The sequence below is a fragment of the Astatotilapia calliptera genome, chromosome 22 (genome assembly GCF_964374335.1).
Source record: "Astatotilapia calliptera chromosome 22, fAstCal68.1, whole genome shotgun sequence".
NCBI lineage: Eukaryota > Metazoa > Chordata > Actinopteri > Cichliformes > Cichlidae > Astatotilapia > Astatotilapia calliptera.
Window position 1 is genome coordinate 7,160,277 of NC_137442.1, and position 15,820 is coordinate 7,176,096.

Below are 15,820 nucleotides of genomic sequence, written 5' to 3' on the forward strand. Positions count from 1 at the left end.
CTGTTGTTAAAGATTTATTAGCTCCAAGCCCATCATGAACGGCTCGCTTTCACTCCTGATGGCAGAGCAATGCAGACACACCAGGGTGCACCAAATATAAATGCAAACAGTACTGCACTACTACTACAAATTAGTATTGCAATATTCTAACTGTTGTTATCCATGTGCACTAAAGATGGGGACGTAACAATTCTGAAGCTAAGACCAAAACCTCAGTAAAATATTTTGCATTATCCATTGTTCCCTGACCCAAAGCAGAGCTGGTTGCCTGACGAAAGCTGTAATGTTCATGCAGTGAGGGAAATATAAACACATCAGAATGACTGAGTTTATTCTTTGTTTAAGAGCTAATTATGATCAAGTGATGTGGACTGTGGTAAAAAATGATTCTCTATTTTTTGTTGTTGCTTGTGTAATAACCAGAGTTGCTTACAGTTTTGTATATTTTTATTAGTTACATTGTTTAAAAATGTTTTGTTTCTATTTAGTTTTATTTAATTTTTGCTAGTTTCAGTTTTGGTGATTATTATAATTAGGGGCAGATTTAAAGAGTCCAGAATAGCTGGGTGATAGGTTACAGTCATGCAGTGATCCCGGTCTGAGAGGACTCTAGTTGTGTTGGCAAATGTAACCGTGCTGACAAAGACTAAAACGATAAAACTGGGGAAAATTTGCCGAGAATTTTATTTTATTTTCAGTAGTTTTGTTTTCTTTCTTTTCTTTCTTTTTTTTTCAAAATCTAATTCCTATCTTTATTTCAGTTAGGTAAAAGGTTTTTTTTTCACAGCAACTTTTAGATTACTGTGTTTAGTTCACTATTATAACCTTGGTTTGAACTAAGTTGTAGTTTTTGCAACACACCTACTAGGCAGCTAGGAAGAAACCAGAGCACCAGCACTGATCCAACAGAAATTGTTTATAACACATGAGACAGAAAGTAAAATTAATATCATTTTCTAATTTCACTCGACTGTGACTCTTCTACCAGAAGCTGAGACCAGTTTAAATGAATCTTCTCACCCAGTCAGGTGGTGGGATGTAAGAAAATTGGCTAGCGAGAAATGTAGGTGCTTGGGTTCATCATCTACTTTGTGCTTGTTTCCATGCCAACTTTGTGATATTACAGCCTGGGCAAGCTCAGAAATGTTACTTTGAATATATGAATGACGAAGATTGTTTCCATTTAAAATGCCTGATTTCTCATTTTGTGTCATTTTGATGCAGCACTTTGTAAATCTGAAAACTGAAAGTGGAGGATATTGGCAATTTATAGGTTGGTTGGTTTCACGGTTGATAGCGAGATGATGTAGAAGCAGAATATTTTGCACAGGCAGTCACGTAGACGAGGATAAACATAGACATAGCTGCAGATTAGTTTAAGGCAGGGGTTCTTTAAGTTTTAACGACTGAATGAAGGGAGCCATGATACGAATGAAGGCTACAGAGGATAAATGCACACATCAGACAAAATAACGCTAAAAGCTGACATTTATTTATTAAACATGAAGATAACAGAAAGCTTCATGAGAACCTGCTGACAGAGAGAGTAAGAGATTGCCTGTATACCACATGAACACGTTATTTTTAATCATTAGTTTTATTGGGATTAGTATTAATATGCTTAAATGATTGGAGAAGTTCAGCACATCAACATAGCGTCTCTTACCTGTGGCCATTTCCTCCTGGCCAGAGTTTTCTTAAAGCCCGTCTCCATCTCTGTCTCTGACATGTCAAGGGTGGATTGCATGCGATCTTAGCTTGGACTTGTTGATGGTGGAGAAGGTTTTGTTTTATTTATATGTCAAACAGAGAGGCCACTCTCTTTGTATGCTTGTTTAAGTGCAGAGTGTCGACACTCGGAGTCCGTCAGTGCTACGTAGAGCTTTGTTCAAGGGGCAGTGTCAAAAATATGTGCATTAGCTGGTAATGTTGGGTGCTTTTATTCATGTCTTTGTTCCTAAGTAAACAGCAGTTCTGATATATGTATAAAGAACGTCTTTGTCATAAAGTAAAAGTGTATTAACAGCAAAAATTGCGCAGTAGAGCCACTATCTGTGGTTCTTTCTCTTCATCGTGAACTTTGCTTACATTTCCTTTCCTCTTTAAACAATTAATTAGCATTTGATCCACGTGTGATGTCATCCCCATCAGGCTATGTGTTTTTGGCTTTTTGGTATCTGTAGCCTTTGCATTAATTGTACTGGTTTTATCGTGTGTGCAAATAAAATGAACCTTGAATTTGGTGCACCCACAGGTCAGTAAAATATTACTGAGGGCCACCAAAAAAAATTTGTTCTTCTAGTGGGCACTTGAAAGTGGCTACAGAAGCAAGTTAGTCCCCACAGATAAAATGTTAAAATGTTGAACTCTACATCAGAAATAAACATGTTTACACCCTGGCACCGCAAACTATTTTGGTCTTTATTGATAGTTAACACATATATATAAACTGTATGGGGGTGATTGTTTTTTAACTCATTCTCTTGGATGCTGGTGAGGCTGAAAGTTAGGTTCAATTTCAATTCAGTTCAATTTTATTTAGACAGCGCCAAATCACAACAACAGTCGCCTCAAGATGCTTAGTATTATAAGGTAGACCCTACAATAATATATGCCGAGAAAAACCCAGCAATCATATGATCCCCTATGAGCAAGCACTTTGGCAACAGTGGGAAGGAAAAACTCCCTTTTAACAGGAAGAAACCTCCAGCTGACCCAGGCTCAGGGAGGGGCGGGGCCATCTGCTATGACAGGACAAAAGAAATGCTGTGGAAGAGAGCCAGATATTAATAACAAGTGATTCAGTGCAGAGAGGTCTGTTAACACATCGTGAGTAAGAAAGGTGACTGAAGAAGAAATACTCAATGCATCATGGGAATCCCCCAGCAGCCTACATCTAATGCAGCATAACTAAGGGAGGATTCAGGGTCACCTGATCCAACCCTAACTACGTGTATGCTTAGAGGCTTGGCTGCTTACATTGACAGCTCTCCTCATTAACTGGACGCATTGAAAACTGGTCCGATCCGCTGTGATTGGGGCATTGGTGCCTTTATAGCAATTTTAATGCAGTTGTCTGACAAATAATATGGTTTTGCTGTGTAGTTATTTGTCTAGTTTGTGCTCCAGTCTGGATGAGTGAAATTGTGCAGCTTAATTAGTATATTACTATTACTAGGTAATAGTTTATGGATGCAGCTCAACAGAGTTTCCCCTCATCCAAATATGGTAACTTCCTGAACCAAGATGCCATTTTCCCAGATGCAAAAATGCAGGATTCAAAAGGTGGAGTCAAGAAAATGATGGATGGGTACAACTGTGTCTTTATCCATGTTTTATGTTCAGTCTACACTTTAAAGCCATGAACACAAGTGGCAAAACTATCAGCTTTGCTTCTCGAGGATCTTTGAGTTCCTTATGTTAGGATTTCATATCCTCCTTTGTGATTAAATGATAATATCTTGTCTTGAGTCAAATGTTAAAAATGACTTTAAAGTGAAACAGTTTCTTCTGAGGAATGAATATCGAAAGCTTTGATACATCAGTCGCTCTGGCAACCACTCAGACCCGCTGCTCGCTGTGTGTAATCTGTGACTCAGTGTGTGTAGTGTCACAGTTATCGAGTGTGCAGCGGGTGTCACCCTTTTTATATGTGTACGCATGTGTGTGAGCACGCGTGTGTGTAAGGGAGTGATAAGGGGTGTTTCACTTTAAACTTAAAAAGGGCGAGAATATCGACATGTCTAGACATGCAAGACTGAGAGCGGGAGTGCAGAGAGCAACAAGGACATTCACACCTCCTACACACAATACACACACAGACACACACACACAAACAAACATGCAAGCACGCACACTCGTTCCAGACAATCAACAACCTCAGACAGGGCATTAAGGGCAGGTCCAGCGTGATATGAATGTGTTTCATTGCTCTCAGCAGAAAAAGGAGCAATCGTATTGCTGGCGTGTTGTCATGGATACACTGTTTCCACCGGTAGAATTAGTGCAGTAAAGCGTTCAGGCCTGAGCTGATTACTGGTGTGCACTTTTCTCTCCCCCCTCTCTCCTTCTCTCTCCCTCTCTCTCCCTATCACATCCCTCGCACTGCTGCTAACAGCCACCTGCCTCTGTAGCGTAACGTTTCCTCCGCCATACATTTTTTAAAACACCTAGAGCCATCGCGGGCCCAGAAACAAACACAGAAGAAGGCAGAGCAGGCCCCACGGCTGAGATCTCTCCTAAATATAGCCCAGCTCAAGTGCAGCTGCATTAGCATCACAAGTTTCATTACTGCTCTCTTTGAGTGCATCTGCAGTCTTCAGTGACGGAGAAGAAGGAGGAATAAGAGCTCAGAAGTAGCTCAGGAGCTGTTTTATTGCTATACTTTCCACCCACGGGAGTGATTATTAGGAAAGGTCTAGTGGTAGTAACGTGCAGTCATGGGTCAGATGCATAGTTTTCCCCACTTTAAATCGTGTGCAAGTCTTTATCAGTTCAGCCTTTTGCTTGTCACTAAACCAAGTAAACCAATAAAAACATCTGATGTAGATATCCGAGCAGTGCTTCTCTGTGATAGTTTCACAACTCACTACTGTCAGTAGTTGATCAGTGCACTTCACCTCTTCCGGGTGTTAGCATTTCCTTAAAATGTTCAAAGTATCTCTAGCCAGGTTTTTCATAGCTAAAATAACCTAAACCGAAAAATAAAACTACCCACCGTTGCATTTGGCCATATTCTGGTATGTCACAACCACAGAGAGTATAAAACGTGGACATAATCACCATGACATCACCCACTGGTTTGTGAAGGCAGTTATGAAGCCTTGCGCCGAGCATTTTCACTGTCGCCATCTTAGTGTTTTGAAACTGGATGTGATGAGTGAGGGTTAGATCTCGCTAATGGCTTGTAATTCACAAGAGACAAGAAACCCCCTCCCTGCTCTCACCAGTGAGCTTCAAACTTTGCTTTTTTGACAAAGCTAATGGTTAAGACCTCCAAGTATGCCTTCGCCTTAGTTATCCCGCTATAGGCTCATGCTGCTGGGGACTTCCCCTCTTTTTACTAACCATGTTTTATATACCACAGCTGCATGTCTGTCTTTGTGTCTCTCTTTTTTCTCTCCCTTCAACCCCAAACTGATCACAGCAGGTTACTGCCACTCCCTGAGCATGGTTGTGTTGGAGGTCTCTTCCTGTTAAAACAATGTCCTTCTCCCCGCTTTTGCCAAATAGTTGCTTGTGTGTCTGTTACAATACCATGTTTGCAATGTAAAGTGCCTTGTGTGTACGATATGTTTAAATTGAGAGATTTTAGCCTTTACACACATGTACTACACAGATGAGCAGGTCGTAGTAGTAATTATTGTAATTGACCACATCTGTGGCTGGAAACAGCAAAATGTGTTGCATGTCGACAGTTTGAAATTCACGCTTCTTTCTATTGTTACAATAATTCGTGACATTATAACTGTATCCTATTGAGCTGCTCTTTTAAACTAGCAGACTGTCATTAGTTACACTTTATTTGAAAGGGTCTTAATTCTCTTAATTTGGTCTTATAGCCAATTCAAGAAATGTCTTCACTGAATATTCTACAGTAACAAATGTCTGCATCAGGACTTATTTGATTATTAGGATCCCCATTAGCTGTAACACAAAGCACAGCTATTCCTTCTGGGGTGGGCGTGTATATTAACACATTTTAAAACAGTGATGTAAAACAGTGTGACTTCTTTTAACTTGTGGATGAGGTGTAACCAGTTGCCCAGAAGTCATGTGACGTGTCATATAGCTGTGACAGAAGTCTGTATGAATCGGTTTATCACAAATGAAGTGTGTCATGTGTTTCAGTCAAGCAGTACACATAAATAGCCATAGACCTGCCTGTAATTTGCCACACACAGAAATCCAGTGTAATTTTGTTTGGGATTGTTTGTTTATGTCTTGTGTTTATATAATGAACGGTTGCTATGGTTGCTATCAAATGTTGTCTCTGCTCTTCCTTAAAATGTCTGCATCAGCTGATTTGTCCTCGATTGAGACCTTCAATCTCGTGGGTTTAAGAGCAGTGCAGCTGGATTTTACCTTCAACCGACTAATGAGGAAAACAACAATAACGTGTGTGAATTGTTTTGCATTTAAGGACTTTCCCGGGCATCTTAGCAAAGCGTCTTGTGGTGTATAAAGAATTTGAATAAGCCTCACTTCCTCAACTGAAGTTCCCTTTACAAACAGTAGTATAAACTTGGAGAAAGAAGTACGGAGTCCAGAAGTCTCAGTGCTGTGATGCTAGTCATGTGATCCGAGAATCTGCATCTAAAGGATTTCTTAAACACAGTGAAACTAACAGCAGCTACAGTACATCCAAGATGCACTTCTTTTTCTTACTTGTCTAGCTCAGCAGTATCTAGATCTTCATTTAGAAGAGCAATAGCTGGCAAATGGTTAGCTATATTTAGACCATTTTAATACTTAATTATATAATTATAAATGGAAATGGAAACTGGACATGTCAGTGCTGCAGCGAAGAGTTCACCACCAGTTCGTTTCCACCAGGCTGGACTTGAATCTGGACTAATGGAGGCAGGGGAGGAACAGGGAGCTGGGAGGAACTGAAGCTGAACGCTTTATCAAATAAACTCAGTAAAGATGTCTAAAATACCATGCCTCTGTAATTAATATAACTAGAAAGGTTAGTGGTGTATAATTCAACAGTTTAACAAGTTTATGTAGCTTAGTTTCCATTAACCTTGTGAGTCTCTTCTTTTACATGCTAGCTTTGTGTTTATCAAGTTTATGTTTAGCAGGTTTCGTTTCTGCTGAGTTTACCACCTTGGTTAAGGATATCAGCATGTTCACGTTCACTAAGTAGCCTGAAACACAAAAAAACAGCTGTGGTGAATGGGAATGTTTTTGCTTTTACAGGATCAGTCATTAACAGACAACCGTGCAGGGTTTTTCTCCATGCAGGAATCTTTTGTGCACCCCAAAAATGCTTTAACCCAGAAGGATATTGTAATAAATATACTGAAATCAAATTATGCTTGAGCTTTTCATTCGCTCAGCAGTAAAACACTGTAGAATTTGGTCTATAAAATGTTCAGAAGGAGCATAAGAAAGCATTAATTTATGTCATGTAAGGCCAAAGAATCACTTACTTTATGTGAATTAAACATGCCTACTGGGATCCCCATAGACCCATTTCAGCCATCTCAGAATGAGTGGTGGCAAACCAGTGTTTACCAGCATCCAGACTCATCCTCTGTGAGCTATGAACACTGAGTAAAAAATGAATGTTAGTCCAATGTTGTTGAGATGTTTTAGTCTTTAACAATATCCTGGTTCAACACAGTCGTTGCCATTCCAGGGAAATATTGGAAATACATAATTATTAGGGCAATTCATTGGACTAGGGCAGTTCTTTAAATTATTTTATTTGTATGTTCAAACATATTGTGAAATATTTGTATTAGGGAAAAAATTTTTTGTAAAGGAAATTACTCCAGGAAAAATATGTACCCAGTGAAGGCTTGACTATAAAATTTACAGTAAATGTATGTACGTATGAACGTTATGGCATTCTGTTTCTTTTTTTAAATATTAATTGTAACTTCTTTTCAACATCTCCTTTTATTTTACTTAAGTTACTGAAGCAACCTTGCAAACAGGTGTTGTAAAATTACTGTTAAAAGAAAGACTGAGCAACGAGTTTTAGTTTTGAAAAGTCATCAAACTGCCTCTCGTGCCAAGCTCCTCTTTCAACCTGATATCAGCAGGAATATATATCACGTATGGTCAAACAACAACTTCTCTGTGATTTTACAGTATGATTTAGGGGAAAAATACTGCTGGGTCCTTATTTTGGACCCATGATGCATTGTGACTCTGTAAGATGGCAGCAGGAGAAGTTGCTCTAAACTCTTTGAATTTATTGCATTTTGTTTTACGGTGTCGTTTGTGTCAGCTTGAAATAGATCCCACTACAGAGAGAGTTCAGCTGAGAGTCTGAAGTTCGGCAGGGGTCTAGACAGCGAGTAGACTGGAGTCTGGAATCTGTGTGGATAAAATAACAGGTTCCCTCGTCACATCGCACACCACATGACCCCTCAACTCTCATTATCCTGAGGGCTCATCTGCATGTGTGTGTGCTGGAGACAGGTGCTGACTAGGTGACTGAGTACACAACTCCATTCATGGTCTCCAGACACATTTTGTCAAAGTGTGGTTTTTAGTATCGCTTCAACAGCAGTGATGGTCACACAAGACTTCACATGCTGCCAGCGGGCAGAGTGATACTTTCTGTTTACAGGCAGTGATACTGAGGCAGATAAACATGATGACATTTCACTTTTTCTCTCTCCCTCTTTCCCTTCTCTTCCCACAGTTTGGACCAACGTGGAGCCTCGGTCGGTGCCAGTGTTCCCTTGGCATTCGCTGGTCCCTTTCCTGGAGCCCAGCCAATCGGGAGCAGCTGCCCAGCCCGTTGATGGCCAACAGCTTGTCAATCAGAGCAAAGGTACCAAATGACCATATTCCTTTTCTGTACACACGACCTCGTAAGGTTTTACCCAGGAGAGGTGTGCCGAAGATGGATTCGTGCCCTAAAAACAGTTTTATAAACAGTTTTCCCACAATAAAATATTCATAACAGGAAACGGCATGCAGGGATATGTTCTCAAATAACGCCTGCCAAAACAATCAAGTACAAATCAACAGCCAAGTCAGTGTTTCCCAAAACAGTTGCGACAGGATTGCAAATCACCACAGTTGGTGTTCACACCATTATTATTCTCGTAACATTGTTGATAACACTATTTATTGAGTCAAGTACTGAAATCTATTCAAAGACTGATTTGAGCAGGTGGGGATTGTCAGTAAGCTACAAGCTAATTTGGAAACAGAAATCTCTTTTGTACACATCTTAATGGGATTTTATTTTAGGCCCTTTAAGTCATATTTTTAAGAGCTGTAGGCTGTTTAAAGAGGTTCTGCTTACCACCTCTCTATTTATATCTGCTACTGGAGTAGCTTTGCATGATTCACAGTTCAAAATAAACAAGTAGCTTTAGCTCCTCCCTCTTCAAGCCAGCTTTCATCTGATTGGCTGCTCCTTACAAATAGAGGTTTGAACAGCAGGAGGAAACCAAAAGTACTAAAAACTGTCTCACACCCAGCATTTTGAGCTGTCTGAAGCCTGAGCCTTTCAGCCACAGGGATTTTACATGTTAACCTCATTATTTGAGACTTCATCCATGTTTAATATGATCTCTACCACTTTAACAGTGCATACCACATATGAGAGAAAATAAGGGTCCACTTTAAGACCTGCTTCGAAGGTCACAACTTAAAATTGCTTGTTTTATCTGCTCAGAAAATCAGAGTAGCTGGTGATAATTTCCCAATGAGCTGACCTGCTCATGAGTGTTTAGCAGCATTTGCTGCACACACCAGCATTTTCAGCCAATGTTAATGTTTTTATAAATACTTAGCCACCTAGACATCACTCATTAGTTTTTGGATTACCAGTTTGAAGGTTAGAGTTTGACGTTTGGCCCAGTGCCATCTCGGCTCTGTGAAACCGAAAATGACTATATTTAGATGAGAGAATAGAGCTAATCAGCTAATGCCTAGCTAATTTGGTTAGCAAAGTGTATCTGTTATATACACAGACTGTATAAGTGAAGACAGTGCAGTTTTGATCACTAGTTTCTACTTCTACTGAAATGCAGCACAACGTTTATTGTGCAAATTAGAGTTTGAAAGCAGTATGAAGCATGGTGTGCTTTAGGGTGGGCCTACTAAGAGTTGCTGTGTAAGCATGCAACGCCTCTTAGTTTCTCTGTGAAATCCACCATCACTTATCATGTGTGGTTTCAAAACATCAAGATTACGATGCAGAAATACTGAGCTTGAGGCTTCACAGTAATGGTAAACGGTAAATGGCCTGCATTTGTATAGCGCTTTACTTAGTCCCTAAGGACCCCAAAGCGCTTTACACTACATTCAGTCATTCACCCATTCACACACACATTCACACACTGGTGATACCAGTGGCACTGAACTGCCCATTTGGTGACAGTCGGTGGTTATTTACAGTAAGTGGCTTTATTATCTTAGAAGTCAGCAGGGTTAAAAACAAAATTTTCCTTGCTGAAGAAAGTGAACAGCCAACTCTTTTGATGATACTGAGAAATACTTTTGCTAGAAAATTAGAGAAATAACATCGAGAAAACAAAAGTAATATTAAGAGAGTGAGCAGAGAAAGAAAACCCCACTCTGCTTCGTATCTGTGAAAGTGGAATAGATAACTTCGTTGGACCCAGATCACCATGATCAGACTGCACCAAGTTACAAAATGAACATCATGCTGTATTAAATAAAAAATAAAATTAGCTTTGGAGACTATAAACTCATGAGGACATTATTTGCTGAGGCCTTAAATCATGTAATTTTCTCATAAACGTCTGCATCATAAGACTTCTGTTTTTGCCACTCCTGGATCCACTTTTTAGACCCAAAAGCTATGTCTTATTTTATTTTGTTAGATTTGTTCACCACACAGCCTGACTGACTAAATGCTGCAGAGAGTGTTAGCTAAATAAGTAATGGTGAATTCAGAAGTTGAAGCCAGTCTCTGTAAACCCGTCAAACCTTGAAAACAGAATAAATACAAGGAATACTCGGCTAAATCTTTCAGTCTGTGGATTTAATGGACGCACTTATTTGATGTACAGATTTAGATTTTAACTTTTCAGAGAACAGTTTCTTTATGTTTGCCTCCATCTTACACAAGTATTTTTGTTACTACAGCAATAGATTATAACATAGATTGAGTCAGAGCTTGTCACACCTCCCACAGACAGTTGGCCAGAATACCTGCCATCAGCAAGCTGCATGCAGAGTAGCCCCGTGTTTACACATACGCCACTGTTACTTTCATAAAGCTTCTCCACTAACTGGCACATAAATCGCTTTTTTTGGATAATATTTTCAGAGCCTCGCTGTGCTGTAGCTCTGGTGAGTGACGGGCGGTCAGGTCCTCCAGACCTGGAGAGAGGATCGCCATCATGTCCACCCCCAACGAATGACAATCCTCCTACAGACAGGGGTGGGGTGGACAGCGAGATGGAGAGTGACACAGATGACCCGTAAGTACAAAATGTTTGTTTGTTTTTTCATTTTATGCAGAGTTTCTTTCTGGCGAGTGATGTTTCGACGCGTACAGGGTCTTTTCATATGTTTTATTTGCTTGGATATTGAGGATTAAAGCCATAAAACGCACTACAGTCAGCTGACTTCAGTTCCTGTGGGCATCAAAGGACAAGCGCATGATTTGAAAGTGCATTAAGACCAGGAAGTACCCACTGCTGTTAAAGTGACCTGGAATTTCTTAATTGTTTTTTCTTTCTTATTGTTTTAAAGAGTTTTTATTCCTGTGAAGCACTTTGAACCTTTATATATGATTCAAGACTATAGAAGTGGTTGTGAGTGTACATGAGTCCAGGAGTGCCATGGGATTTTAAGTCAACCAAGCTTTATTATTTTAACTGCACAAATGGAATTTACATACATTCAGTGCCCTGAATGACACATCAAAGGTCCTGATTGGTAGAGAGGACAACATTTGTGAGGGGGAAGATTTCTTGTGTGGAGAAAACAAATAAAAACCCCTAAAGATGAAACAAAAGCTATCAGGAGAAATTACTCCAAAAGTTTCCTGTTTATGACTTCAGCTGGACTGGGGGTGTCAACGGCTTTCAGCATGAGTGTGTCATTTGTTTTTGAGGAGGTAACCACTAATGCCATTGTGCCAAATGAGTTAGAAAGGCACTTGAAGACCAAGGGTCCCCTTTCAGAGAAAGTTTGGCTACTGTAAAAGAGCACAGGATGTTAACTAGAGACGGCAAGAACGTGTGCTGGATTGTGTGGAACTGTCAGATGATGAGGAGTGGGGTTTTAGTTTTAGTGGGGCTTATTGCAAAAGCGTCTTCATCTGACAATAAAATCAAAATTGTCATTCATGTCATTCTGGATAGCATAAAGGGCTTTTTCTCTGCAGATGAAAGCTTGATTTCTCTTTGAAGAAAAGCTAGAAAACCACTGAGCTATACAAATAAAAATGGCCCGACTCTTTGCAAACAACTGCAAAGAAGGCATGCGAACAAAAACACTAATAATGATGTGCCTGCTGACCTCAAACAAGCAGCCAAAGCCTGATTTTTAACACGTAACAAAAGTAGAGCTGAGGCTTGTAGCCTCCATTACAGCACAATCTGCATGGCCTCAACATTTTCCTGCGAAGTGCACTTTGTTCTGTTTGCCCTGTGTTGATACTTAAACACTAAAAAAAGCTCTTGTGTGTAACCTCATTAGGATAGAGGCTTGAGCCTGTGTGTGGGACTGTAGCCTAGGATTCATGTGGTTCACTGGTAATGATGCAATAAGTCGTCTCAGGCCGTGCACACAAAATAAGGAACCACAAGGATAACGTTGTGTCTTTAAAGTCTAAGCTCTTATCGATGATGACCCCAGCCCATATTCTGTGCTATCAGAGTATGTAAATATTGCTTTTGTTAAGCCGTTCTTCCAAGTGTTGGCAATGAGGAGGGGGGGAAAAAGTCATTCTAACTGATACGCTTAAAAAACAAGTTGCTTTTTGCTTTTCTCCAAAATATACAGTTAGAGTTTTAAAAAAAATAGCAGATTATATGTAAGATATTACTTTTTTGAGTACAGAGGCCAACATTTATGAGTGCTGTTGGAGAAGAAGTGGAATAATCACAAAAAACAATAGATTGAATTTAAATTCAAGTGTAGAGGGTAGCGTGGTCCCCTGACCAATCAGAAGCCAGTCGACTGCCGAAGCGGTTTAGGTCTTATTTACATGCAAGTGCAGTCTTTATATCTGTCTGCTACTCACATATGAACTCAGTCACTTCTTAGAGCGAAATAGCAAACAGTCTGGAAATCTGTTTATCAGTAGCTGCTTGCTGGTCCCCTCACTTGCTGCTGAGGATATTTTATTCTAAAGTTTTTGTGTGTTTTTTTTCAGAGTCTCGCTGAAACAACAGAGTGTTGTTAACCAGGGACCTTCTGTCCCTTCGTGCTCCATTTAAATGGTGTCAACTCATTTTGAGCAAACACTTCATACATAGTGTTTGTTTCCTTTCTGCGACTCTCGGTATGACTCATGAAAGCGGGTAGTAACTGTGGATTATATTAGATGCAGTTTGTCGGTATAGTTTGAATCTCCAGCTTTAAAACTCTCAAGGACTCTACACTTGGAACAGGTGTATTGAAATCCACCTTTGCCAGCAGAATTCAAAAGAAACAAACAACTTTTCTATCAGCTGCATCGGTGTGTGTGTGTTTAAGTGTGTGTGTGTGTGTGTCTGGCAGGAGTTGTATAGTCTGTGCTTGTTCATTCCTCTCAGTCTCAGGCTGTGTCTTTACATCTGGCGGGGTTATTGCTCTTTCAGAGTGACTCAGACGAGCTGCGCGGCTGTCTGGCTGGTAGTGTGGTTATGAATGTTTCAGGGTCACTAGGCTCACAAAGGCTGCTGTCGCCAAAAGAAATAGATCAGCAATATCTTAACGTTACACTGCTTACACCTGTTATCTGCCTACATCTCAATGGAGAGGACAGCGGCATTAATAAAAACAAAAAGTCTGCACATTTAAAAAGAGCCGGTATATTAGCTCCACTACCCTGTTTTTATGTTATTCGTTATCAGCCTCTTGTTATCGGTCCATTCCCAGTCTCTTGCTTTCTTTTTCTGCTTTTGTTCACTGCCACACAAAAGTGAAACATCCCCCTACACAAGCACATTCACACATACGCCTATAAACAGTACTGACTTTACCCAAAGTCCTTCTAGAAGAAAGTGTCTCCACTTGGCAGTTGTTCCTGTTAGCAAACACTAAGGCCCTGTCTGAGCGAGTGGGGAGAGAACCATAACATTTGCTGCATGTGAAGAATCGGTAATTAAATCTGATTAAAAACTGGCTTAAAAGTCAAAAAACTCCCGACGTTGTTTCCGTGAAATCTGCCAAACTCCCCGACGGAAGCTTGTGTGCCATGTTTAACGTGTGGTTTAAACATGACCATGCCATGAGAAAAACACTATTTAAATTATTTAACCCTCAAGTCGCCGAGCTATTTTAGTTTTAGTAACTGTGACCTCCTTACCTTACCGTTAGTTGCAGGCTTATATTTAAGATTTTTGTTTGTACGTGTGCAGAAACATCTTCTGCAACAGCAAATGTTGCTACGCTAAATCTGTTAGCGTAGGTTTGCTTCAACACACAGACGTGGGAAATTCCAATCAAATCAGTAGCTGTGATGTCAAAAAGCACATATATATTACCGTTGGCCTTCCCACACCAATGGACCAATTGTCATTAAAAACAATGAACAGTTGGAGTAGAGGTGAAAATATTTCCTCACATAAATTTATGTCGGGAAACTTTTTTACAGTCAAAACTACCACATCAGCATATTTACATATGTGTCTGGGGCAGTGTTGGGGAGTAACGGAGTACATATGTTATGCTATGCCCTCTATATTTTTGGTAATCCCACGCCGGTGGAAACCCCAAACAAAACACGCATTAAGAGGCTCTAATGCCTGTGTCTCAATCTCACGGCCTATGTCACCTCTACTTGCGGCCTGCATAATGACGTGACGAAATATTTTTAAAAATTATTGTTCAAATAATTATTTTTGTGTTACAGGCATAGCCTCATGGGCTAGTAACCTTCAGTAATAGTAATAATTCACACAGCAATAGTACATTTATGTAGCTGTAAAAAACATGATAATATATTACATTACTCTCATTGAGTAATGTAACGGAATACGTTACAAAATACATTTGGGGCATGTAATCTGTAATCTGTAGTTGAATACATTTTAAAAGTAACCTTCCCAACACTGGTCTGGGGTCATGAATTGTATATTTGGCTACTTGAGGGCTAAGAGCGAGTATCTAATTTTGAAGACTTTGTACACTGTATGGACAAAAGTACCGGGACACTTATACATGTCACCTATAGGAGCTGCTCAGCCTTCACAACATGGGTTTCATGCTGTGAAGCTCCCAGTGCACAGTTTTCATGCTGATGTTAATACCAGAGGAGTTTTGAAACTCTGCAGACTGTTGAGTCAGCAGAACGGCGGTAATTTTAACACCCTTTGCGCCTCCACACTCGGCGCTCTGTAGCTCTGCGTGGTTTGTCACTTTGTGGCTCAGTTGCTGTGGTTCCTGCAGTAATACTACCTTCATTTGAGAGTGGAGAGAGGAAATCTCACAACGCATCTTATTACAGCACCACGCTCAAACTCTGCAGTGTAACCCATACTTTCACAGATGTTCGTAAAGGCAGACCTCATGGCTCTGTGTTTGTGATTTTATACACCTGCGGCAACGAAAACACCTGAATTCAAACATTAAGAGATGTTTTTACATTACTTGTTGTCCATATAGTTACTCCTTCATTACCAGCTCAGTCCAAGTCTCAGCAGAAAACCTGAATAATTCTGCACTAATCCACGTTATGGGCCACAAACACTGAAGATACAGCGAAGATACCTACACCTGCACTATAATATCGAGTTACTGTCATGAATATGAGTAGCCCACGTGTTTCCTGAATCAGCCATCGATCGGCTCTATGAGGACAACCACTGTTCCAAACTGCCTGATTGAGAGTCTCAGAGTACCATGTCTCTGAGTCAAAACTAACTTTATGTTCTTCAGCATCAGAAACAGAGACAGTACTAAACCAAATAAGTTACATTTAGATTTCATAATGCCATGG

General features: G+C 40.1%; 1 protein-coding gene across 5 annotated transcripts in view; it reads left to right on the top strand.

The window, feature by feature from the left end:
• Nucleotides 1–15,820, top strand: part of cica (capicua transcriptional repressor a) — a 48,651-nt gene that overhangs the window by 12,664 nt on the left and 20,167 nt on the right. For all 5 annotated transcript variants that reach the window (XM_080296150.1, XM_026155874.2, XM_080296152.1 and 2 more), the window contains exons 4-5: nucleotides 8,384–8,515; nucleotides 10,994–11,147. In XM_080296150.1, coding sequence (XP_080152276.1) covers nucleotides 8,384–8,515; nucleotides 10,994–11,147 — 286 coding nt within the window. The remainder of the gene's footprint in view (nucleotides 1–8,383; nucleotides 8,516–10,993; nucleotides 11,148–15,820) is intronic.